Source organism: Nyctereutes procyonoides, unplaced genomic scaffold, assembly GCF_905146905.1.
Source record: "Nyctereutes procyonoides isolate TBG_1078 unplaced genomic scaffold, NYPRO_anot_genome, whole genome shotgun sequence".
NCBI lineage: Eukaryota > Metazoa > Chordata > Mammalia > Carnivora > Canidae > Nyctereutes > Nyctereutes procyonoides.
This window is the reverse complement of record NW_026575140.1, coordinates 13255905-13279322: the sequence shown is the minus strand read 5'-3', so window position 1 is coordinate 13279322 and position 23418 is coordinate 13255905. Positions and strand designations below refer to the sequence as shown.

The 23418-nt window shown below is 45.6% G+C and overlaps 2 protein-coding genes across 8 annotated transcripts in view; one reads left to right on the top strand and one right to left on the bottom strand.

Annotated features, from left to right (window-relative positions):
- Positions 1 to 13297, bottom strand: part of ZNRF1 (zinc and ring finger 1) — a 103812-nt gene extending 90515 nt beyond the window's left edge. For 3 of the 4 annotated variants that reach the window (XM_055305796.1, XM_055305797.1, XM_055305798.1), the window contains exon 1: positions 12196 to 13297. In XM_055305796.1, the coding sequence (XP_055161771.1) occupies positions 12196 to 12619 (424 nt within the window). In that variant the 5' untranslated portion in view covers positions 12620 to 13297. The remainder of the gene's footprint in view (positions 1 to 12195) is intronic. The other variant, XM_055305795.1, reaches the window with a different exon arrangement.
- An 8220-nt stretch (positions 13298 to 21517) lies between these two features.
- WDR59 (WD repeat domain 59) overlaps positions 21518 to 23418 on the top strand; it is a 97789-nt gene continuing 95888 nt past the window's right edge. For all 4 annotated transcript variants that reach the window (XM_055305917.1, XM_055305916.1, XM_055305915.1 and 1 more), the window contains exon 1: positions 21518 to 21613. In XM_055305917.1, coding sequence (XP_055161892.1) covers positions 21560 to 21613 — 54 coding nt within the window. In that variant the 5' untranslated portion in view covers positions 21518 to 21559. The remainder of the gene's footprint in view (positions 21614 to 23418) is intronic.

The window sequence follows — 23418 nt, the reverse complement described above, 5'->3', positions numbered from 1 at the left end:
ACATCATATTGAATGGGGAAAATCTGAGAGCTTTTCTCCTAAGGTCAGGAGTAAGACAAGGATGTCCACTCTCACCACTTTTAACCAACATAGTACTGGAAGTCCTAGCCACAGCAATTAGACAAAAGAAATCAAAGGCATTCAAATTGGTAAGGAAGAACTAAAACTTCCACTATTTACAGATAACATGATACTATATACAGAAAACCCGAAAAACTCCACTGAAAAACTATTAAAACTGATAACTGAGTTTAAGTCATAGGATACAAAAATCAATGTACAATAATCTGTTGCATTCCTATACATTAATAATGAAACAGCAGAAAGTGAAACTAAGAAAACAATTCCATTTAGAATTGCACCAAAAACAATAAAATAGCTAAGAATAAACTTAACCAAAGAGATGAAAGACCTGTATTCTGAAAACTATAAAACACTGATGAAAGAAATCCAAGATGAAGCTAAGAAATGGAAAGACATTTCATGCTTGTGGGGTGGAAGAACAAATATTGTTAAAATGTCTATAGTACCCAAAGCAATCTACACATTTAATACAATGGCCATCAAAATACCAACAGCATTTTTCAGACAGTACAAACAATCCTAAAATTTGTATGGAACCATAAAAGACCCCAAATAACCAAAGCAATCTTGAAAAAGAAAAAACTGGAGGCATCACAATCCAGACTTCAAGTCATGGTACAAAGCGTCGTAATCAAAACAGTACGGTACTGGCATAAAAACAGGCACACAGAGGGGCATTTAGCTGGCTCAGTTGGAAGAGCAAGAAACACTTGGTTCTCAGAGTTGTTGAGTTGGAGCCCCACTTGGGGGGTGTATAGATTACTTAATTAAGCAAAAATAAAAATAGAAAAGTTAAAAATAAAACTGCCTTACAACCCAGTAATCACACTACTGGGTATTTACCCAAAAAGTAAAAAAATGATAATTCAAGGGGATTCTTGCCCCCCCCATGTTTACTGCAGCTTTATTTACAATAGCCAAACTATGAGAGCAGCCCAAGTGTCCATCAACAGATGAATGGATATAGAAGATGTGGTATATAAATAAAATGGAGAGTGCAACATTATTTATTATAATAATATATATATTATTATATTTATATATGTATAATGAATACATATATATGAAAATATATAATTTATGTCAATATCCACTCATTATTAGGTCCACAGTAATCCCTTAATCCAGCCATACAAGAGATTGAAATCATGCCATTTGCAACATCATGGATAGAGCTAGAGAGTATAATGCTAAGTGAAGTAAGTCAGAGAAAGACAAATATCACAAGACTCCACTCCACTCATACGTGGAACTTAAGAAACAAATGAGCAAAGGAAGAAAAAAGAGGGAAAGACAAACCGAGGAACTTAACTCTAAAGAACAAACGGATGGTGGTTACCAGAGAGGAGGTGGTGGGGGAAGGGTGAGGCAGGTGATGGGGACTGAGAGTAAGTACCCTTACTGTGATGAGCACTGGGTGATGTAGTGAATGGATGAATCACTATATTGTACATGTGAAACTAATGTAAATCTGTATGTTAACTATACTGGAATTAAAATTGAAAACTTGGGATCCCTGGGTGGCGCAGCGGTTTAGCGCCTGCCTTTGGCCCAGGGCGCGATCCTGGAGACCTGGGATCGAATCCCGCGTCGGGCTCCCGGTGCATGGAGCCTGCTTCTCCCTCTGCCTGTGTCTCTGCCTCTCTCTCTCTCATTCTATGTGACTATCATAAATAAATAAAAATTAAAAAAAAAATTTAAAATTGAAAACTTAATTAAAAAGTGACCATTTCCTTAAGTGTTTTGAACTCCTTAAGCAAAAGAAACTTTGTTTTTTTTTTTTTTAAATTATTTATTTATGATAGTCATACAGAGAGAGAGAGAGGCAGTGACAAGGCAGAGACACAGGCAGAGGGAGAAGCAGGCTCCATGCACCGGGAGCCCGACGTGGGATTCGATCCCTGGTCTCCAGGATCGCGCCCTGGGCCAAAGGCAGGCGCCAAACCGCTGCGCCACCCAGGGATCCCCAAAAGAAACTTTGTAATTATGCCGTCAATTAAAAATGTTGAGCCTCTACTAAGTAACCCAAGAAAAAGTCCTCTTGGAGTTAAGGTTCCTCTTGCTCTTTCCTTGTTTGAAGGCCTGGTTGAAATCCTCCCTGAAGCAGAGATCTAGAATCCTACAGTCCTGAGAACTTTAAGGCCCAGAAATCCCCCTCTGAGTCCCTTGTTTGTGCCCTTTTCTCTATTAGTTCTTGCTGGCTCTTAGGCATTAAATGCTGACTTCCTGCTCCCCCTTACTGAGCTGGGGGCGGGGGGGGGGGGCTTGGAATCCATAAGAAGCTTTCAAGAAAAGTACAAAGCCAGGAAAACATGGAGTGGAGAAGGCTACGACTTTCCAACGGAAAGCAAATCTTAACACGGTTGTAATAACCTTTCAGACTTTCCTCTGTCTGTAGCTTACATAAGACAGTGGTTCAGACAGGAGGACTTAAAGAGTTGTAGGTCACTGAAGTGGGGAACAGTTAAAACTCAGATCTGGGCGGGCAGAGAGGTTGAGGACAGCATTTCGGATGCTGACAGCATGCATAATCCTGGCTTGTTCTGAACTCTTATTATCTCCAGCATTTCCTCTGCACCATCCTACAGAGGCTGACTGGATAATGTGTATACTTTGGGTGTCATTCTAAAGGCTTTATTAAGACCCAAACTCTTAAGAGCACAGATGACCTTGTATAAGTTGTCTCCTTGTAAAGGAGTCCCACGGTCAGTGCCAAGTGCCATGCCACCACTTCACCATATGGAAAAAGGAGGCATACTCCTGACTCTTATATTCTTCTCATCATTAGGTCCACAGTCATCCCTTAATCCAGAAATGTGATGTTCTTCCTGTAAATGGCCTCAGGCCCCCTGACCCAAGGCCTTAGTTTCATGATCCTTTCACACGACAATGGTGTTTTAATGAACTGAGTTTGAATGTTAAACTCCAATCTCATTGGTCATGCTACTGTGGCAATTCTCTGAGCACAGGCCTCCCCTATTCTATTCTGCTGTCCTGTCCTTTGAATTCAGGGCTCACTGTCAGCATGGAAAGCACCAGAGTTCTGATATGGCAGCCTCTGGTTATGTTCCACCCAGGGATTTATCATCCACAACCTACTCAAATCCCTCCCCCAACAGCTACCAAAAATTCCCCTGGTGAGAAATGCTATTATGAGAAGGAGTGGCTGCTTTGTGACTCACTGTTTCATTAAAAAGATTTTTTTTTTTTCAAACAAATTTTCAGTAGAAGAATCCAAAGGTTTTCCAAAGCCACAGCAAAAACAGAACAGCTCATAATACTATTTCTTAAAGGTCTGCCACTTCATAGGCAATTCCTATACCTCAAAATACTGGAGATGCTTGCTTAGAGTTACTACCCTTTCATGTTGCACTTGGGCCTCTGGGCTGAGAGAGGAGGTAGAAAATAAATGAATTAAACACAGCCCCTGGGCTTGTCAAGTACCAAGATGGAAGGCAGCTAGCGTGCAAGCCAGCCCTAATCAGAGGTATTGGATTTGCCACAGTTCTCCAGGGCAATTGGCTGCAATGGTATGACTATCTGAACCATATCTGACCAGGACTGAGGAAATCTAATAATATATGGTGTACATAGGTATTTTGGTGATGCCTGTTACAGTAGTGAGAAGTGTTATAAAAAGTTTCTCTGAAAAGCTGACTTAGATGGCATTATTTAGAGGGCATTACAAGCCTAAATGATCTAAATAGAACAATATCACAGAAAGCTAATTTGTATTTATGGTAGGCAAGTACTTCATTGGCTTGGACTGAATCCCAAGACTCCCTCAAATCCTTGTAGGATTCCCAGAGGACTTTCACTCAGGCATTAGGATAAAAGAATTCTAAAGGCTCTCCCTAAGGAAAAGCACCCTCTTAGCAGGAGGAAAAAAAAAAAAGATTACTGGAGAGGAATCAAATGAAAACACCTCCAAACAGTTGAGAAATGTGGGCAAAATGACCAAAATGGCTGCGGTCTAGGGTTCTCTCCCACTCTGTCCCAGATCATCTGGGCAACTCCAGATTTAAGTTTCTCCCACATGCAAACAAATCAATTTTGACCTTAAGAGATACTGTAGGACAAAGGTGACCAATTTCAGAACAACTCCTTGTGAAGCATGGCTTATTTAAATATACTTTTTAGAGGATTAAAGATACTATAAACGATAAAGTTGGAGCCAAGCTATGACAAGCCTAATTCACTAAGATCAAGATGACTATATATTCCTGAATATAAAGGTGAGGTTTCTCCAAAAATTAAGGTATCACCTTATAGCCAAAGTCCACATTAGGTCTCTGAGCATGAAGCGTTCTTTTAAACCCTTGACTTTCAGCAAAAACAAAACAAAACAACCCTCAAATATAACTCACATTTAATAATTATTTGGAGGAGGTAAGGACATTTCAGTCACCAATGTTGGCTATCATAACCAAAGCTTGAAAAATCACTTAAAATAGCACTAAATGTCAACACCGTGGAGCTCAGAGATATTCAAGACCAAGGGGAAAAACTGTTCCTCATATTTCCTTATGGGTATTTGTGGCTTGGGACAAGTTTTACAGAGAAAAGATTACTAAAGTGGTGGATCATGCTTCTAGAAAACAGTGTTCAATGACCAGAAAGATAAGTGGCTCTAGGGATGACAAAGATACTGAAGCCAAAGCTACACATAAAGAGTTTGCAAAACAGTTTTTCCTTTTCATATTCTCATTGAGAAGATAAAAGGACCACTTGTATTAGGATATATGAGGAATTTCTTAACTGGCACTTGGCTGGAACCACAAAGAAAAAATCACCTGCTCCAGCCCAGAAACAGAGTTTAAGAAAGAACAGAGTGTCAGTGAACAGTAGGGAGCAAATGCCATCCGTGTAGCAGTCTCATGGACAAAAACTTGAATTTGTTTATTCAAAGAAAGAATGGATGAAAAAGGTAAAATCTCCCATAAACTGCAATATTCAGACTCCCCCGTAAGGAGTAAGGAAGCAGATACTTAGAAAGAACACAGTAATGTCAAACACCCTTAGAGTAAATCTATAGTCCCAGCACCTAACACAGGTCCTAGTCCCCTGGAGGCACTCAATAAATACCAATTGAGTAAGTGAATGTTAGTTCAAAAGATCTCCATATACACACTCAAAAAGTCTTATACTCTTGGGTCTGTAGGAGAAAAGAAAAAATAGGTATTTTGTCCATTTAAAGTTTCAATTCATTCTAGGATCTTAACTTGCCTAGCTGCTGGCTGGGATACGTAAAAGACAATCTAGCTCACTCAGCCCTTCTGTAGCACAAGCAGCCAAAGGCAGCTGTGCCTTAGAAGAAAAATCGGGGGAAGGCAAGCACAGAAGGGAAGGGACACTGCCACAATTACCTTCTGTTCTGAGTAACTTCAATTCTCAGGACCAAGGTAGATGGGCTCAGGCCTATCTCTAGGAGAAAAATGCTCAGTTCCATGTAAAAGAAAACCATCAAAACCATGAGCAATGCTCTTGCTGGGTGAATAAACCCTCTGGGAGCAGATGAAAGGAAGAACTGTGTGGATCCTGCTTAGGAGATACTTGATTCATTTAGTAATATTGAAAATAATGTTAATGAGTGCTACCAAAAAAGCATTTAGAATTACTTCTTTGGGACAAGAATTTTCAGAATCATTTGCTACAAATTCAGATTCTTCAGTGTCTCCTTAGCTCTACTGAATTCTGGGAGTGAGGTCCAATCATCTGCATTGTTAACAATCCCCCCAGAGAATACTGGGCAGTCAAGTTTGAAAACCCTCTGAACCATTCACAGAAATCAAGAGAGCTCTTGCTTGTTTCCGCTTCCTTGTTACAGATCCAAAGAGTGTGCTATAAATTCTTACCATGCCTTCCTGGACTTGGTGTTTATAGGGATCCAGTGAATTCCCCCTTCCTCTTTATTGCCAGCAGATGAAGGCTATACTCTCAATTCTAACAACTCCAGGGAGATCTCAGGGTAAACAGTCTCTTTGGTCTAGAAGCTACCCCAGCTAGTGCTTCAAGATTAAACTTGGCTCTTTATTTGCTTTACATTTGAGGGCTATTGGTCTTCAGGTTATTCATTCACACCCACAACTTACCCCTCAAATATCAAAACCAGGAACCCAAGTGTTACATTCAAGAATAAATCTTTGTCCTTATGAGAAAATAAGATTCAGAAGTGAAAACTTTTGGGTCTATGGTAAGTGCCTTCTCACACTCAAGTCTATACCCACAGTAATCACTAGGAACGATTTGATACAGACTAAGCCATGACAACGCTTAGAAAAGAAACAGATGGTAATTTATACTCACCCAGCATTCTAAAAGACTGGGATTAGGCCTTAGGTTGTGAGCTAACTTCAAGATTCTAGTACTATAACCTCAGTGACACATGGTCACTAAAAACACCTCTATTTAAGGGTTAGCACGGGCAAGACTAGTCTGTTTACATTATGACCACTTCTCCATGAGGTTTTTTCCAATCCTGAAACTGTCAAAATTGGGACGCCTGTGTGGCTCAGTGGTTGAGCGTGTCTTGGGCCCAGGCCGTGATCCTCGAGGCACGGGATCAAGTCCCGATCGAGTCCTGCATTGGGTTCCCTGAGGGGAGCCTGCTTCTCCCTCTCTCGGTCTCTGCATCTCTCTCTCTGTGTGTCCCTCATGAATAAATAAATAAAATCTTAAAAAAGAAACTGTCGAAATTGAAGATTAGTTTTATAATTGGATTTACTAAAACATTAGTGCCCAAGAACCTTGTGTTGAATATCACATTTGTAAAATACAAAGCATGTTCCTTTTCCCAAAAGGAACCAGAGTTGCATTTCTTTAATGCAGAGTGGCCTGGCTCAGAGTATTCCTTATGACATATTTGGGGTGTGTCTTTATTTAATAGCAAAATGCACACATCCCATAAAACAAACACTTTTAAGAGTCAAACCATTGTTTCTTGTAACATCTTTCAAACCCCAATGAGGAAGAGTCAGCTGTGACTTTCAAGGAATTATCAGCTTCTCAAGGACACTTTTTTTTTTTTTATTTTGTAGAAAATGAGCCCTCATCATAATACAGTACTATAAAACTCCACTTCATAGAAAAATTTTCATTAATAGAACTTTTGCAGGGCAGGACCCATCATGCTCTCTGAAGAACACAGAATGCCTTTCCTTCCCCAGAAACCATGTAAAGGATCATTACCTCTAGCACACCTATGGTGAAGCATATAGAGGCTTTTCTGATCCACTCCAATGGAGTTGGCGACTTTGTTTAAATATTTAAGAAGAGACAAATCACTTGAGAACCCTACAATGGCAGCAAATAGAATCCATGAGATGTCCTGCTAGCATGTTCAAAGTCTTAGCAAAAGTTACCTTCTATCAGCCCCCGTTGATGGCCTGGTAACAACAGAGAAGTTTAGATTTTTCTGAATATACACATGTATACATACCTGTGACTAAGAAGCTAGAGTGAAACCCTCAATGACTGGACACTTCATAGCAGGACCCAGAAAAGGCAAACTCTTCCTTCCAACATAGTAAATGCTCTGTTTTCACTTCCACATCTAGAAATCCACGTTCTAAGATAATAAGACTACTACAAAAGAATGACCAGACCCTCCAGAACACTGGCCAAACCATGTGGAGGTTAAACACTTTTATAGCAAACTTGACATTTTAATGTGGAAAGGAAGAGACACTAACTCTCACCCTTCTCAATGGCATTCATTTTTTTCAACAGCCTGTCAAGTAGGTCAGGTTTCAGTAGAGAGCACTAGCTTCCATTTTGGGGAAACAGTTCACACAGTTCTCAATCTCCCTGCCCAGCAAATTCTTCAGAGGGGAAAGAAGGCACAGACTGTCAGAGAAGTCCCCTACAGGAATACCCCTTTCCATTATGTAAGCTATTTGGCTATGTCAACACTAGCTCATGAGACCCTCAGGATGACCCTGAAAGGTGAGCAGGACAGGCATTATCTCCATCTTACAGGTGAGAAAACAGGGACTGTGAGGCTAAATGACTCATGAGCCTAAGGTCACAAGTCAGGCTGTTATATGGTAGCCCAACCAGCAGATGAGCCTAGCCCTCTGGCTCGCCAGCCAACATGATTTCCAGGACACGAGCCAGCTTCCTTTGGTTTCAGGGTGAGAGGCAGTGCGGTATAAATGGTCAGGAGCCCAGGTTCTGACACTGGCAGACCCACATTCCAATTCCAGCTCGGCCACCTCTTTGCTACCTGACCCTGTGTCTGCTCCTTGCCTCGCCCTTCATCTCCATTTCCTCACCTGTAAAATGGGGATGAAAACGTCTACCTCACAGAGTTATAGTGATGATTAAATGAGGTGACAGACATGAGGCACTCGAATTCATTCACTCAACAAATATCTGTGCCAGGCATGCACACTGCAAAAGATAAGATAGCGAGCAAGAGGTACAGTCCTGATCTCATGGAGCTTAAAATCCAGTCAATGTCCTACTAGCATGTTCAGTTTTACCAAAAGTTACCTTCTACAAACCTCAGTTGATGGCTTGGTGACAACAGAGAGCAGCTTAGATTAGAAAAGGTAAACGGATAAAGGGTGTAAAGTGCTGTTACAATAAAAGGTGAGTGACTGGAGAGATTAATAGGAAGGAGGCAATTTTTAAGAGTGGTCTCTAAGGAGAAATTTAAATTTGAGCTGTGAGGGATCAGAAAGAGCTATCCATATACAGAATGGAATGGAAAGCATTCCAATTATAGGGACCAGGGTGTGCAAGGGTCACAACCTGGGGAAGTGTAGGAATGGAAAGACGACAAATGGGATGGCTATCTAACCTTATGGGATTTGGGGGAAAACCTTCAGAGACTGGCTGCCAAAGACTACCAAATCTATTTTAAAAATAACAAAGATGAGGCTCAAAAGAGGTGATGTGTCTTGCCCAAGGTCACAGCTACTCCGAGGAGGGCCTGAGACCCCAGTATTCTACCTCAGGGCACAACATCTGCTCCCTTCCTTTGAGGAAGCTTCATGCACAATGAACCACCCCCCGCCCCCCCCCCAACACTTACTTCCATGACAACTGTCTTCGGTGCCCAAAAGCACCTTAAAAACTGAAGCAACAGCATCATACCAACTTCTAGGCATCTAGTCAATTGTGCACCAAAGTCCTTATCCTTCCACTCTTATGACACAAGAGCAAAAACTGCTTGGACCTCACTCAAAAGCTCCAAAATAGAAACAAGTTTCTCTTCTTACAGCAATAAACAAGAGAGGAAAGGGATGTCCTGGAAGGAAGAATCTGTGGCCTGTTCCGGAAAGTAAGAGAGAACCACCAGCATAGAAGAGTAGAAATATGAAGGTTCATCTTAAATGAACTGCAGAGGAAAAATGAATTACTTTATTTGAATAAAAGAATGAATCCCATTAAAAAAAAATAAAAGGAATGAATCCCTAAATGAATCGCTAAAGCAGTAGTTGCCTATCAGGGTGGTATCCTGCTCAAGAACACTTGGAAATTTTGTGGAGGCATGTAGTGGGCAGGGCCAGGTATGCTCCACGTCTTACAAAAAGACAGGATGGTCTTATGGCGAATGTATTACTGGGGGGCCTGGCCGGCTCAGTCAGTACAGCATGAGACTCTTGATCTGGGGGTTGTGAGCTGAAGCCCCACGTTGGGTATAAAGATTACTTTTATATATTATATACATAAAATCTGAAAAAAGAATGTATTCCCCCAAATACTAGGAGTAGCCTCACACACACTTTAATATTAACCCCAGAGGGATTAACATGCCCCAGCTTTTCCTGTATTCTCATGGTTTGGTGGCTCTTCCCACCCTCACCACAGCTGGAGGAAAAAAAATTAAATTCAGGTTTCACAGCTGAGGAGTTTGAAATTTTGGAATCCAACTGTAAGCTCATAACTCTAACATGGAACCTGGTACCAGGTGGAATAAGGAAAAAGAAGTTTCTTTTTTTTTTTTTTTTTAAGAAGTTTCTAGTAAGAGACGGATAAGAAATTTTAGCAAAATGGGAACTCATTCCCCAGATTGGCTTCTATAAGATTACATGTTTTGCAACACACAAAATTCTGTGATTTTTGAGTCTTAGACTGCTTTTCAGTTTAAAATCAGATACTAATGACAGTTCTTTTAAAAAGTTAATCACAGGGCAGCCCAGGTGGCTCAGCAGTTTAGCGCTGCCTTTAGGCCCAGGGTGTGATCCTGGAGACCTGGGATCAAGTCCAACGTCAGGCTCCCAGAATGGAGCCTGTTTCTCCCTCTGTCTGTGTCTCTGCCTCTCTCTCTCTCTCTCTCTCTCTCGTTCTGTGTCTGTCATGAATAAATAAATAAAATCTTAAACATAAATAAATAAATAAATAAATAAATAAATAAATAAATAAATAAATAAATAAAAAATGTTAATCACAGTCATCTCACAAATACAGCTAGCTGTATTTTCTGGACCAAATTTTATGAGTAAGATTTTTAATTTCAAGATGTCTAAAAATGATCAAACGTCTAAAAGTGCCCAAAGCAGCCACACCTTGCATCTCATTTAGGGCAAAGACTGATGCAGATCAAGGAAGCTCCGATGACATCTAGAGATCTGTTCTGGAATTAAAAACACCACTTTAGGGACACCCAGGTGGCTCAGTGGTTGAGCATCTGCCTTTGGCTCGGAGCACGATCCCGGTATCCCGGGATCGAGTCCCGCTTTGGGCTTCCTGCAGGGAGCCCGCTTCTCCCTCTGCCTGCATCTCTGCCTCTCTTTGTGTGTCTCTCGTAAATGAATAAATAAAATCTTAAAAATAATTAAAATAAAATAAAATACTACTTTAGCGATTCAAAATCCACTTTCAAGTGTTACCCCAAATTAGTCACTATTTCCCCCTCAAAAATTTATTTCACAAATTAAAGTTTATAGAATCGAAACAAAAGCCAGACCATTTCCAGAAATTAAAAAAAAAAAAAAGATTCAAAAAGTCTACCCTATTTCACAATAGCCAGAACAGTGATCCAACAAATACATCCTCCATAAGGCAACCTTTCTTCTTTCTACACAATATCTAGATCTTAACTCTCCCAAAGAAGTCTGAATATGCTAACTTCTTCACTCCAACTTGCCAATTAACAAATAGCGGCCCCACACCCCTTTTGACCAATTTTCTGGAAGCCTAACCTGGCTTCTCAGGTTAGTTGAGCAGACAGACCTGTTTTCCTCCAAAAGCTCCTGCCAGTGCCTTTTATGCCCTGCCAGTCGGGGCCTGGGTATTCCTCCTCCAGCTTTTTGCTGGCCTGTCATCAGAAGTTCACAAAATGAATGCATCCGGATTCTTTGAATCTTCTTCCCCCTGTAATGTACCAGGAGCCAGGCAATAAAGTCCCACCTCCCATTACAAAAAAGACATAGATTAGGAGGAAAACCCAGCACTTAGCATGGAGGGGAAGAAAAAAGATGGAGGGATGTGAGAGTCATGGAGCCAAACCTACTGCATGCAGCACCCGCCACCAGAGCCCTGGTCCTGCAAAGCCTCAGAGGGAGGCTCCCTGGCTAGGCCCTCCATTCGGCAGGCCACACCTGTCTATGGCAGCAGCCTTCCGGCTGCTCCATTTTAAACAATTCAAACACATCTCCAGCAGGGTGGCAAAACTGGGCAACCCCTCCTCCCAGCAAAAGTGGGAGAGCCCTAATCCATACAACACTTGGCCCCAATTTTCTTTCTTTTCACACTCTTTTGTTTGGGAGACAACTGCCTGGTCAAACTGGATCCCTCTCTCTGTTAACGGTTAGGTAGGCACAATGCTGCAGTGACAGAAAGGAAGCATCAAGGCCGACCTCCTCTCTGAGGCCGGCGATGCCTGATAAATGGGACTTCAATGGGCAGGTTTCGCTCTGCTCATCCACAAGTGAACCGACGCCTGGAGTCCTAGAACGCCCGGCTCCGCAGCCTCGCAGGAAGCCTCTTCTCTAAAGGGCAGACCGCCCATTCATCCCCCAGGAACCAAAGGAAAGGCAGACAGACCCAGGTCGCGCACTCCACATCCAAATGTCCGTTCGCAAGCGCGCGAAGGTTTGGGGCGCCCCGGCGCGCCCTCCCTTGCACTCCACCCCCCGAGGCCTCCACCGCCCGCGGACTCACCACTGTGCGAGCTGAACCACCTGGGTGCGATGTGCAGAGGTAGAGCATCCGCCAGCGAGGCTCGGGAGCCCAGGTACAGCATCCCGTCTCTATGGTGACCGCCGCCGGTCTCCTGGTAACCATTGCCATGGGCATAGGTGGAGTCGGACGCAGACCCTCCGCCGCCGGGCGCCCTCTCCGAGTCGCCGGTCCCCCGGGAGGCGGGGGTGTAGAGGCCAAAGGGCACCCCCCCGGCCGTGCTGGGGTCCATGCCCATGCCCGCCACCGAGCTGACCGAGCGGCTGCGCAGCCCCATGGCCCCGCCGCCCGCCCGGTAGTGCCCAAAGTGGGGCGCCCCTCCCGGCGGGGGCACGGCGCTGTCATCGGTGGAGACCCCCGGAAAGGGGCCCCGGGAGCGGGCCGCCGTGCTCTGCTTGCCCCCCATGCTCGCCCGGGCCCCGGTGGGGCGGGAACCTGGAGGCCGAGACCCTCCCCCACTTCTCAGCAGCGGGGGGAGGGCTGGGCGAGCATAAAGGGGGAGGGAGTCAAAAAGGAGACCGGGAGGGGGGGGGGGGAAGAAAAAAAGAAAAAAGAAAAGGAACCCCCGCGGGGCGGAAGCGGCAGGCGGGCGGGGATCCCAAACTAAGAATTCAAAACGATCCAAGCCGAACGCATGCTTCCCCTCAAGGTCCAAAGAGGCGCAGTCCGGAGCGGGCTCGGCGCGCCACAGGCCGCCCCCGGGCTCCCGAAGGCCGGGGGAGCCGCAGGGAAGGAGGAGGGAGGCGGCGGGCGGGCGCAGGGAGGCGCCGGAGGAGGCCGCCCGCCGGACAGCGGGAGGCGGAGGAGGGCTGGGGGCGCCGCGCGCCGCCCCCGCCTCAGGACGCCGCGACCATGGACGCCGGCCCGGACCCCTCCAGGCCGCGGGCGGGCTGCGGCGCTGGGCGGCCAGGCGGAGCTCGGGAAGCCGCGGGCGCGGCGCGTCGCGCTCTCGCTCCAGCCGCCGCCGGCCCCGCCAGCCGCTCCGCCCCGCTCGGTCCCGGGCTGCGCTCGCCGGCGCTCCTCGCCGCCGTGGAGACAATGGAGGGCGGCAGAGCGCAGGCGCGGCCCGCGCCCCCTCCCCTCCCCCCCGCCGGGTTAACCCCTTCGCGGCCCCTGCGGCCCCTGCGGCGCCGGGCCCTGACGCCGGGAGGTCCCCGCGCCCGCCCGCCCGCCCGCGCGACCGGCCTGTGACCCGCGTGGCCCGAGCCACCGGCCGTCGGGAGCAGAGCCAGGCGGCTGTTCAAGGCCAGCACTCTTTACGGCCCCCCCGATGGCTAATTATTGAGGGGGAACCACCTACGGGAGGAGGGGCGGACACGGCTCCAAGGGCTGGGAAGGAACCGCAGGGAAGAATGAAAATTGCTCGGGACGCCTACCCGGCTCTGAGGGTCACCGGTCAAGCCTCCCTCCCCGCACAAATTCGCCCTCACAGCACCCTCTGGTGGACGTGCTGTCCGTTCTTGCGGAGCTTTCCCAACCAGGAACCCCTAAGTTTGGGAAGCCTGGCGTTTGGGGGATTCTTAGCTGTTTTGGGGGGTACACAGCGCCCCGGGGCACTTGTGACCCCGGATGTTGCTGAGTAGATCTACCCTTCCTTCCTAAGGGTAGAGTCCTTAGCGAAAATGGGATCCTGAGAAATCATGAGGCGTGTGATAGAAAAGTGCGGAGGTGTAGACACAGCTGGAACTGGCGATCTTAGAAACTCCCTAGTCCAAGGCGAATCCCCGTTTTAGTTTGCCTCTGATTCCAACATGCACCATGGTGGGACACAGTAGGTACTCAACAAGTATTTGTCGGCCAAGTCTGCACTTTGCAATATGCCTCTCTCCCAAATTCGTGTCCGTCCATCCACTCATTCATTCAACTGTTTTTCAAGTGCTGGGTGCTGGCTGGCTATGAGCATCACCCAGTCCCTGGTCTGACTTCCTTGCTCTGAACGTCCTTTCCACATCGAGGAGTCAAAACAAGGTATAGAGAGAGAGTAAAAGAAGCCCCCCCGCCCCCAAGAAAAAAAGAAGAGCTGATCTGTCACAGTCCTGGTTCTCACAAAGCTTCAGAAGAGCCACTTCAGGCCAACTATGATGGCTACAATCAAAGAGGACAAATGCAAGTGTCAGTGAGATGCGCAGCCATTGGAACTCTCATACTTGGCTGGTGGAGATGGAAAATAGTACAGCTGCTTTGGAAAATAGTCCAGCAATTCCTCAAAAAGATTAAGCAAAGAGTTATCCTATGACCCAGCAGTTCTACTCCTATATTTCCAAAAGAAATGAAAACATATATGCACAGAAAATCTTGTATGTGAATGTTCATAGTGGCATTATACAAAATGGCTAATAGAAGCAACCCAATTGTCTATCATCCAATGAATGGATAAAGCAAATGTGGTGTACCTATACAGTGGACTCTTATTCTGTGCTAATATGTGTTACAACATGGATGAACCTTGAAAACATTACACTAAGTAAGAGAAGCTAAATCCTAAAAGACCATGTATTGTGTGATTCCACTTATATCAAATTTCTGGAACAGTCAAGTCCACCAAGACAGAAAGGTTAGTGGTTGCCGGAATTGAGGGGGAGGCAAGAATGGAGAATGACTGCTGATGGGTTGGTTTCCTTTTAGAGTGATGAAAATGTTCTATATTAAATAATGGTGATTATCGGGGCACCTAACGGCTCAGTTAAGAATCCGACTCGATCTCAGCTCAGGTCTTGAGCTCATGATTGTGAGTTTAAGCCTTGCATTGGACTCCACACTGGATATGGAACCTGCTTTAAAAAAATAAAAAAGGTGAGGGGTGCCTGGGTAACTCAGTTGGTTCAGCATCTGCCTTCAGCTTAGGTTGTGGCACCAGAGTCCTATCCTGGGGTCCTGGGATGAAGCCCTGCATTGCCAGAGATTCTGCTTTTCCCTCTGCCTCTGCCTCCCCCCCAACCTCTGCCACTTGTGCTCTCTCTCTCTCTTCCTCCTTCAAATAAAATATTTTAAAAAATAATGGTGATATTTATACTACCTTGTGAATATACTAAATACTGCTGAATTACACACTTAACAGGGTAAACTTGATGGTATGTGAATGGCAGTGCAATGCCATACAAAGTAGTGAAGTAAGCAGTGACAATGTATGGTGTGACAGATGGACCTAGAACAGTGCCTGGCATGTAGTTAGCACTCTATGAATGACTGAGTGAATGGTGAAGTTCCATGAGAGTTGAAAAAGCATGGTACTGATGGAAGGAGACAGGCACAAACGCAGTGATTCATTTTTGGGTTTTTTTTAGAGACACAGAGAGAAAGAGAGGCAGAGACATAGGCAGAGGGAGAAGCAGGCTTTAAGCTGAGCAGGGAGCCTGATGCAGGACTCAATCCCAGGACCCTGGGATCACCATCTGAACCAAAGGCAGCCGCTCAACCACTGAGCCACCCAGGCGTCACACAAACACAATGATTCTAAGCCAAGACCTAAAACATGAGCTGGTGACCAACCAGGGAATGGAGTCTCAGGGGGAGAACTGCACTTTAGGAAGACAAGCATGTTCCAATCATGTTCCTAGCATGTTTGAAGGCCTAGAGAACATGGCATCTTCAAGGAACAAAAGCTACAGAAGAGTTGATAGAAGAGGAAGTGGGAACCCAAGATAAAGCTGGTCCTTAAGGGCAAGCCTGAGGGTCCTGGGAGCCGGTAGGGGGCACGGACCATATCCTGAGGAGATATGGAGCTCTGGGAAGATTTATTTATTTATTTATCTAATTATTTATTTATTTATTTACTTACTTATCTATTTATTTATTTATTTATTTATTTTTAAACAATAAAGCTTTCTTCTTAAAAGGCAGACATGTTTATTTTTTTTTAATTTTTTTAAATTTATTTATGATAGTCACACACACAGAGAGAGAGAAAGAGGCAGAGACACAGGCAGAGGGAGAAGCAGGCTCCATGCACCGGTAGCCCGATGTGGGATTCGATCCCGGGTCTCCAGGATCGCGCCCTGGGCCAAAGGCAGGCGCTAAACCGCTGCGCCACCCAGGGATCCCTCTGGGAAGATTTATCAACATTATTATCAGTAAAAATAAAAATGGCTAATGACTAATGAGCATTAAAGAGGTCAACACTTGAAAAGTTAAGAAACTTGTGCCCTCCCCAAATAAAGATCTTTATTTTCCTTGGCTTCTATATTGATAAAGTCCCTGGATAGAAACATGAAACAATATGATGTAGTCCCCCCTGGGGGGTGGACAGTGGGAACTAAACTGTTGGGTGACAGGATGGATGACAAATATTTTGTTTCATTATATACTTTTTTGTAAGATTTTATTTATTCATGAGAAACACACACACACAGAGAGAGAGAGAGAGAGAGAGAGAGAGAGGCAGAGAGACATAGGCAGAGGGAGAAGCAGGCTCCATGCGGGGAACCCGACATGTAACTCCAGGATCACGTCCCAGGCTGGAGGCAGGCGCTAAACCTCTGAGCCACCCGGGCTGCCCATTATATACTTTTTTGGATTTTAGTGTTGGAGCCATGTAAATTGAATGGGACAGAGAGATAAAGTCTATACGTGGGCATTAAGATCACCTGGCTAGTAGGGGTAGAGCTGGACTTCTAAGCTTTACAGTGAACATGCTCATCAACAACTCTTTGGATTTTCTCATTTCTCTCTATGCTCACCAATGGGGTAAAAAAAGAGTCAATCTGCTTAACGGCTCTATTTATTTTTGTAAATTAAGAATTTGCCTTTAAGGTTTATATTCCAGTCTACCGATTATGGTAGGCCATCCTCTCTCACATCTGGCTCCACGGAACAGCTGAGAGCCTGAACTGCAGGTGAAGCCTCTGCTCTCTGCAGTGTGATGACACCAGGCTTAGGTACCCTGTGGGACTCTGACTGGCAGCCTATCTCAGGCAATGCCCTTGTTATCTCCTTGTGCACTTATTAAAGAACAAATTTCCTTTGAAATTAAAATATTAAAATACAGAATAGGTAAAGTTCTTCTTTCAGTAGCTTGACTCTACCCTTGACATCTTAGGGAGAATGACTCGTGGCATAGCAACAGGCATCCACGGAGACCTGCAGCCTCCGATTAGTTTCATTTTGTCATTCATTGCGTTGAGAGTCCAGTATGGGTTTTGCTGAGAGTTTCTCCTGTGGATTTTTGGTTTAAAGTTAATGGATCTGGGGAGGTGTCAAGTCATTTTGGATGCTCTCAATGCAAGGAGATCAGAGGCAGAAATGGCCTCAGTTATAGATTTAAGACTCTGTTTTATTATTATTTTTTGTATCTTCCTGCTCTCACTGACCCTGGGTGAACTGCTTCCTGGCTGTCTTTTAGCTGTGAAACAGGGTTAATAAGCCACTGACCCACCTACCGGAAGTGTCAGGAGAAAGGGCTGATAAAATTGGTGTTGCCAAAGCCTGTGAATGCCAGTGCATTACAATGCTGCAAAGCCCCAGTTTCAAACATCTCTGAAAGAATGTATGTCTAGGAGGTTCCTGAAAGGTTCAGAAAATGAGGGAAACAGCTTGCTGGGGCCTGCTCCTGAGAAACCTTGGGAAATCTGTGGCCTCCTTCCTCTCTGTCTCCATGAGCCATGGCTTTGGAGTGATCCCCCAGCACCTCCTCTGGGGGTGAATAAGTGTCTCCCAGTAAGAAACTTTCTCCCAGATTTCTCAGATCTCTATACATTTTTATTATTTTGCTTAAAAAGAGAAACCTTAAAGAAATCAGGGCAATGGGCAATGAAACGCACAAAGCAAGGAGCATGAGCATGTGTGCATGTCCACAAATATTTGTTGATTGATGGAGAGGAAAATTAGTAGTGGGGCTCAGGGCAGGATTCCAAGATTCCCAGATGTAAAGAGACTGAGGGGTTGGCTAACTCTAAGTTCTACAGAAGCGGAAGTGAGGGACTAGAAAGATAAAGGATCCGGAGTTTAAATTTGCAAGGGTAGTTACTGATAACAGCCAGACAAAGCCCCGGATTTCTGGGTTGACCACATATCCTGTCTTCCTGTGGTATGGCTGGCGAGTGACCTTCTGAAAAGAACTTGCTTGGCAATAAGAGTCCTGTGGCCTGGCCAGCAAGTTGAGATCCACTTGACAAGAGACCCCCGACGGTCCCCAGTCTCTGATTGACAGGACATTCATATGTGGATCTCAGAGGCACACAGCAATCAAGTAGCAGCTGGAGAACTCTAGATTTAGGTCCAGAGTCCCCACTCTTTTGTGATGACAGTGTGGGTGGGAGATAGAAAAAGGAAGGGCCCCAGGGGACAGTATGAAAGGTACTCATGCTCCCTCTCTCAAAAATTCTACCCGGGCCCTTTTCACATCTAAGAGAGAAAACATTGAGAGAATAGAGGGCACCAAGGACTTGAAACCCAAAGTACTTTCCGTCCCTACGAACCATGACACGCAGATTTTGAGAACCAGACAAATACGAACTAAAGAGGTGGGAGTGGGGGAGGGTTACAGAAATGCTCAGGCGAGGGCAATCCTTACGAGTTCTAGTTCTGTTTCTAGTGGGAAACAGATTACCAAGCTATATATAGACAGGGAGCTTTGAAATACCTGTATCTCTGTCTCTATCTCCAAAATAAAACTCAAATGCCAAGGCAGGGTCCTTCCTACTAGCAGGTTCCAACTTTTTTAGCTGTACAGCCTGCTACATCCTGTCAGATACCCTAAGTTATAGCCATACTTGATTATTTGCTAGTCACTTAGCAGATATTTATTGAGCATCTATTACAGCCAAGGCTGTAGGCAAATAAACAATAGGAATATGACATGTTAGATGAATGAATTCATTTATTCCTATGTGACAGACTGAATGTGCATAGAGAGTATTCTTTATCTTTCCTTCTCTCTGGCCTTGAACTTGGCCTGCTGAGCTGAGCTCTTCTCTCCAGAGCAGCCTTTGGCCTTTTCCATAGACAACAAGGAGGAAATGGGGAGGCAAGAAGAAATGCCACTACAGTACGGTGAAGGCCAGGGCTGGAGGAGTTTATAAAGGCCTGCAGTGTGTGAGAATAACTAATTGGTGAAGGGTTTTAAGGAGAATGCGTGGTGGTTCTGTATCCCCTTGCGGGTGTAAAGAGTTACAAGTAAAGACCTTGAATGGTTTTAGAAATTACTTTTGGTTTCACAGAAGGCATCCTTTTGCCCTAGATACCACTCTTTTTCCATTCATTAACTGGACAAATATATGGAATGCCTTGGTGTGTAGCCACCATGCAAGGCTGAACAAAACCGATCTGCTCCCTATCCTCCCAAAGCTTGAAAATATTAAGCAAACAAATAATGCATTACAAATTGTGGTGTGTATTCTGCAGGAAAAGGAAGAAGCACAGCTCTGTGACAATTTTGGGGGGGAACTGCTTTATCTTTGGAACACATCTCCCCTCTTCACACATAAGGGTCTTTGTTCACTTTTATTTATTTTTATTTTTTTAAATTTTTATTTATTTATGATAGAGAGAGAGAGAGAGAGAGAGAGAGAGGCAGAGACACAGGCAGAGGGAGAAGCAGGCTCCATGCACCGGGAGCCCGACGTGGGATTCAATCCCGGGTCTCCAGGATTGCGCCCTGGGCCAAAGGCAGGCGCCAAACCGCTACGCCACCCAGGGATCCCATCCTTGTTCACTTTTAATGCTGAAATATTTTTTCTTGACAGTGTATCCTACGGAAATGCTATTATACTGGAAAGCTTCAATGTCAACTTGTTCAGGATGCCACGTCGGGTTTCTTATTTAGGCTGTCCTTTCTTGGCACGCTGCTTGCAAGTCTTTTATAAAACCCAATTCATTCTCCCAAGTGTATATCTGTTGTACTGTTACCAACTGTCCCACTTTATCTGGACCGAAGGGTTTCCTAGGCAACTTGGTCACCCTAATTTGTTGATATGTCTGTCTTTCCCCATTAAATGCAAGACTCCAGGAGGGAAGGTAATCCTTCTCACCTTTATTCACGCAAGGACTTGTATATAGAAACAGTGGTAATATTAACAACCGTAAGAGTATTGACTACATTCCTGGCTCTGTGCTTAACTCCTTACAAGAACCAAACTAACAAAGTAGGTCATTTCTTCTTTCCATAAAGAAATTAAAGCTAAGCCAAGTAAGCTAGGATTTGAGAGGGTGGGACACAAGAAGAGAACTTAATCGCCACTTACCATGCTAGCACAGTGCTTCTCAAACTTTTTGATCTCAGGATCCCTTCACATTCTTAAATATTATTAAGGACCTTCCCCACCAAACTTCTACTGATAGTAACTATTAGGAACTATTATTATTATCATTATTTTAAGTAGGCTCCATGCCCAGCAGGGAGCCCAGCGAGCGTTTTAAACTCAGGACTCTGAGATCAAGATCTAAGCTTAGATAAAGAGTCCCACGCCTAACTACTGAGCATCCAGGCACTCCATAACTATTAGAAATCAAAACCGAGAATTCAAAAAACATTTTTTTCATGATCTCACTTTAATATTAATGCACATTAATATTAATAACACATTTTCTAAGTTCAAAAATCCGTATATTTCGTAAAAGGAAAACATTTTAGTAGGAAGAGTGGCTAATCTCTTCAATGTCTGGCTTAATAGAAAGCCGCTGGATTCTCACATCTGCTTCTGACGTTCATTTCATTACTATATACCACGCAGCCTCTGGAAAAACCATTGTACCCTGGTGAGAGAAAGAAAGTGTAAAAGGCAAATAACAGCCTTAGTAAAGATTATGTGAAGTTTCGCTTTCGGAGACCCCCGGGGGTTCCAGTCACTTTGGTGGGCGCTGCTGCAATGCCTGAAACAATAAATCACACCTTCAAACCTATCGATGCCTTTATGGCAGGCCTCAGGGGATGAGGTAAACCTGGGGATGGCGCGAATGCTGGGCTCCGGTAGACCGCCTGGGCCTCGCGGGGGCACACCGGCCAGGAGACAGGGAGGACGACGTCCGCCGCCCCTCGCCCAACCCGCGCTGTCCGGGTCTCGGTGAGTTACCCCCGCGCGGCTCACCCTGGGACTACAACTCCCAGTAGAGCTTGCGGCAGAGGGGCGTGTGCCTGCAGCTGCGGGGCGCGTGGGTTACTCTGGCCGAATGACGGAAGTGGAGGGGCGTGCCTGTTTGGGGAGGTGCGGTGCCGCAATTGGAGGATCCCGGGAGAGGGGGCGGAGCCGGTGCTAGGGTCAGCCAATGGTTTGAGGTCAGGCGGAAGAGGGGGACGGGGCGTGGCAGGGCTTTCTCGCGGGCTGCGTGGGGCTCACTGAACCCGGGAAAGCAGGTTTGGGGTGGGGGTGGGGGGAACGCGTAGTCCTGGGGCAGGGGTGGCCGGGTCCCCGAGATGGCTGCGCGTTGGAGCAGCGAGAACGTGGTGGTGGAGTTCCGCGACTCCCAGGTGAGCCGGGGGCCAAGTGGCGCCTTCTGGGCATGCGCCCTCCCTGCCCCTCCCCCACGCTGCCGGCTCCGTCTCGGGGGCGGCGGGGCGACCCTCCAGCCGGGGCTAGGGAGATGGGTGACCCGGAGCTGTCAGACCCGAGCGGGCGAGGGGAGCCGTCATGACCGTTGGGGGCGGTTGGGGGGCACGGAGTGGGTATCGTGGTTCCCCGCGGGGGTCTGGGGAGTAGGGTCTGTCTTGGGACCCCGAAAGCGCAGAGACCGCGCAAGAGTGAGTGCTGGGGGGTGAGGAGCGAGAGGGTCTGCTCCCCGAGGCCGGGGGACCCGAGGCCTGATGACTTCGGGTGAGGCGCACAACTTCTCGGAGCCTCAGCTGCGTGGACTTAACTTTGCCTCCTTGGACTCTGGAGTGGGTTCGATTAAAAGAAGCACAGAACTAAGCTTTTAAGTGGCCGCTGATGGTAGAATAGGGTATAATACCATAGAGAGAGGAGGAGTGTGCGCGGCACGTGTCGCTCAGGTTCGAATCCCTGGTTGGAAATCCTGGCTTAGCCCTAGCCTGTCATTCCCTGTCAGTGCATCAGCTCTCTCACCTGCGTGAAGGTGCGAGTCGTAGCTGCCTCATAGGGCCGGCGAGAAGAATGTTATCATATATTTAGAGTATGTGGCACAGTCACGGGCACGTGGTAAGTCTCAAGGAACGTTAGGATTTGGTAGGTTTTGTTTGTTTTGTTTTTTAACTATTTTTGTATTTCATGCCTTCCTGTGCCAGGCCTTGTGCTAAATGATTTATCAACATTTACTTTTTCTAATTCATGAAAGCACCAAGATGTTATCCCTTTCTCCCAAACGGGGAAGATGATCCCTGTTTGGCTGATCTCAAGTGACTTGGCTAAGGTCTCCCATTATGTGTCCGAATTGGGATTTGAATGCAGGCATCTGGCCCCAGGGCTCTTGTTGGTTTTCTTTGCAGTAGTTTCTTCGTACTGTAGGAAACTGTCATACAGACATTTTGCAATAAATACCCCCATTTCCCCTTCCCCATCACCTTGGACAGTGTCTTGGTGTTTCTCTCCATTTGTTCAACAAATATTTATTGACTGTCTTCTGTGTGCGAGGCTTTAATACATGGATTTATTCAACAAGAGTTTATTGAGCTCTTGCTAGGAGAACACTGCACACTGTATCAGTACTTGAGTGATTTATACTGAAGGGAAAATTTGGATTACAATGAGGGGTGATGTGGGTTCTTCTTTCTAAAACTCCATCCTTTTTTTGCCATAAAGATTAATGAGTGGAGGAGCAATCCACCGATTTGCTCTGTGGTTCCCTCTGATACATAGCCCCCATGGAGAATTTGAGCAGCAACATTCAGATTAAAGGATTCTAAGGCACTTTGCACTATCAGTCTGGTGTCTCTTTGAGGCCTGCTGTCCCAAGGGAGGCGCCAGACTCCTAGGGAGAGAGCACTGTATTCCTGTTACCCTTCTTATCAATTGCTTTTGATGGGGACCGAGAACAGAGTCATGTATGGTACATTTGAGCCTGCTAATTTGGAAGCTACTAATCTGCAAATGCTTTAATTCTCACAGAAACCCAGTTAGTCTCACCCCTCCTCTATAGAGCTGTAATTGAAGAGACCTGCAGAGAGGGTGCTGACACATATATTAGGATGTATGAAGTCATAGCAAATAATTAAAACTGAACAGCAGTGGTCATAGTAAGAGAACAAAGTAAATTGAGTCATTTAACTACCTTACGGGAGTTTCTGTTTTTCTTTTTGATTTTTCTATGCAGTTGGAAGGG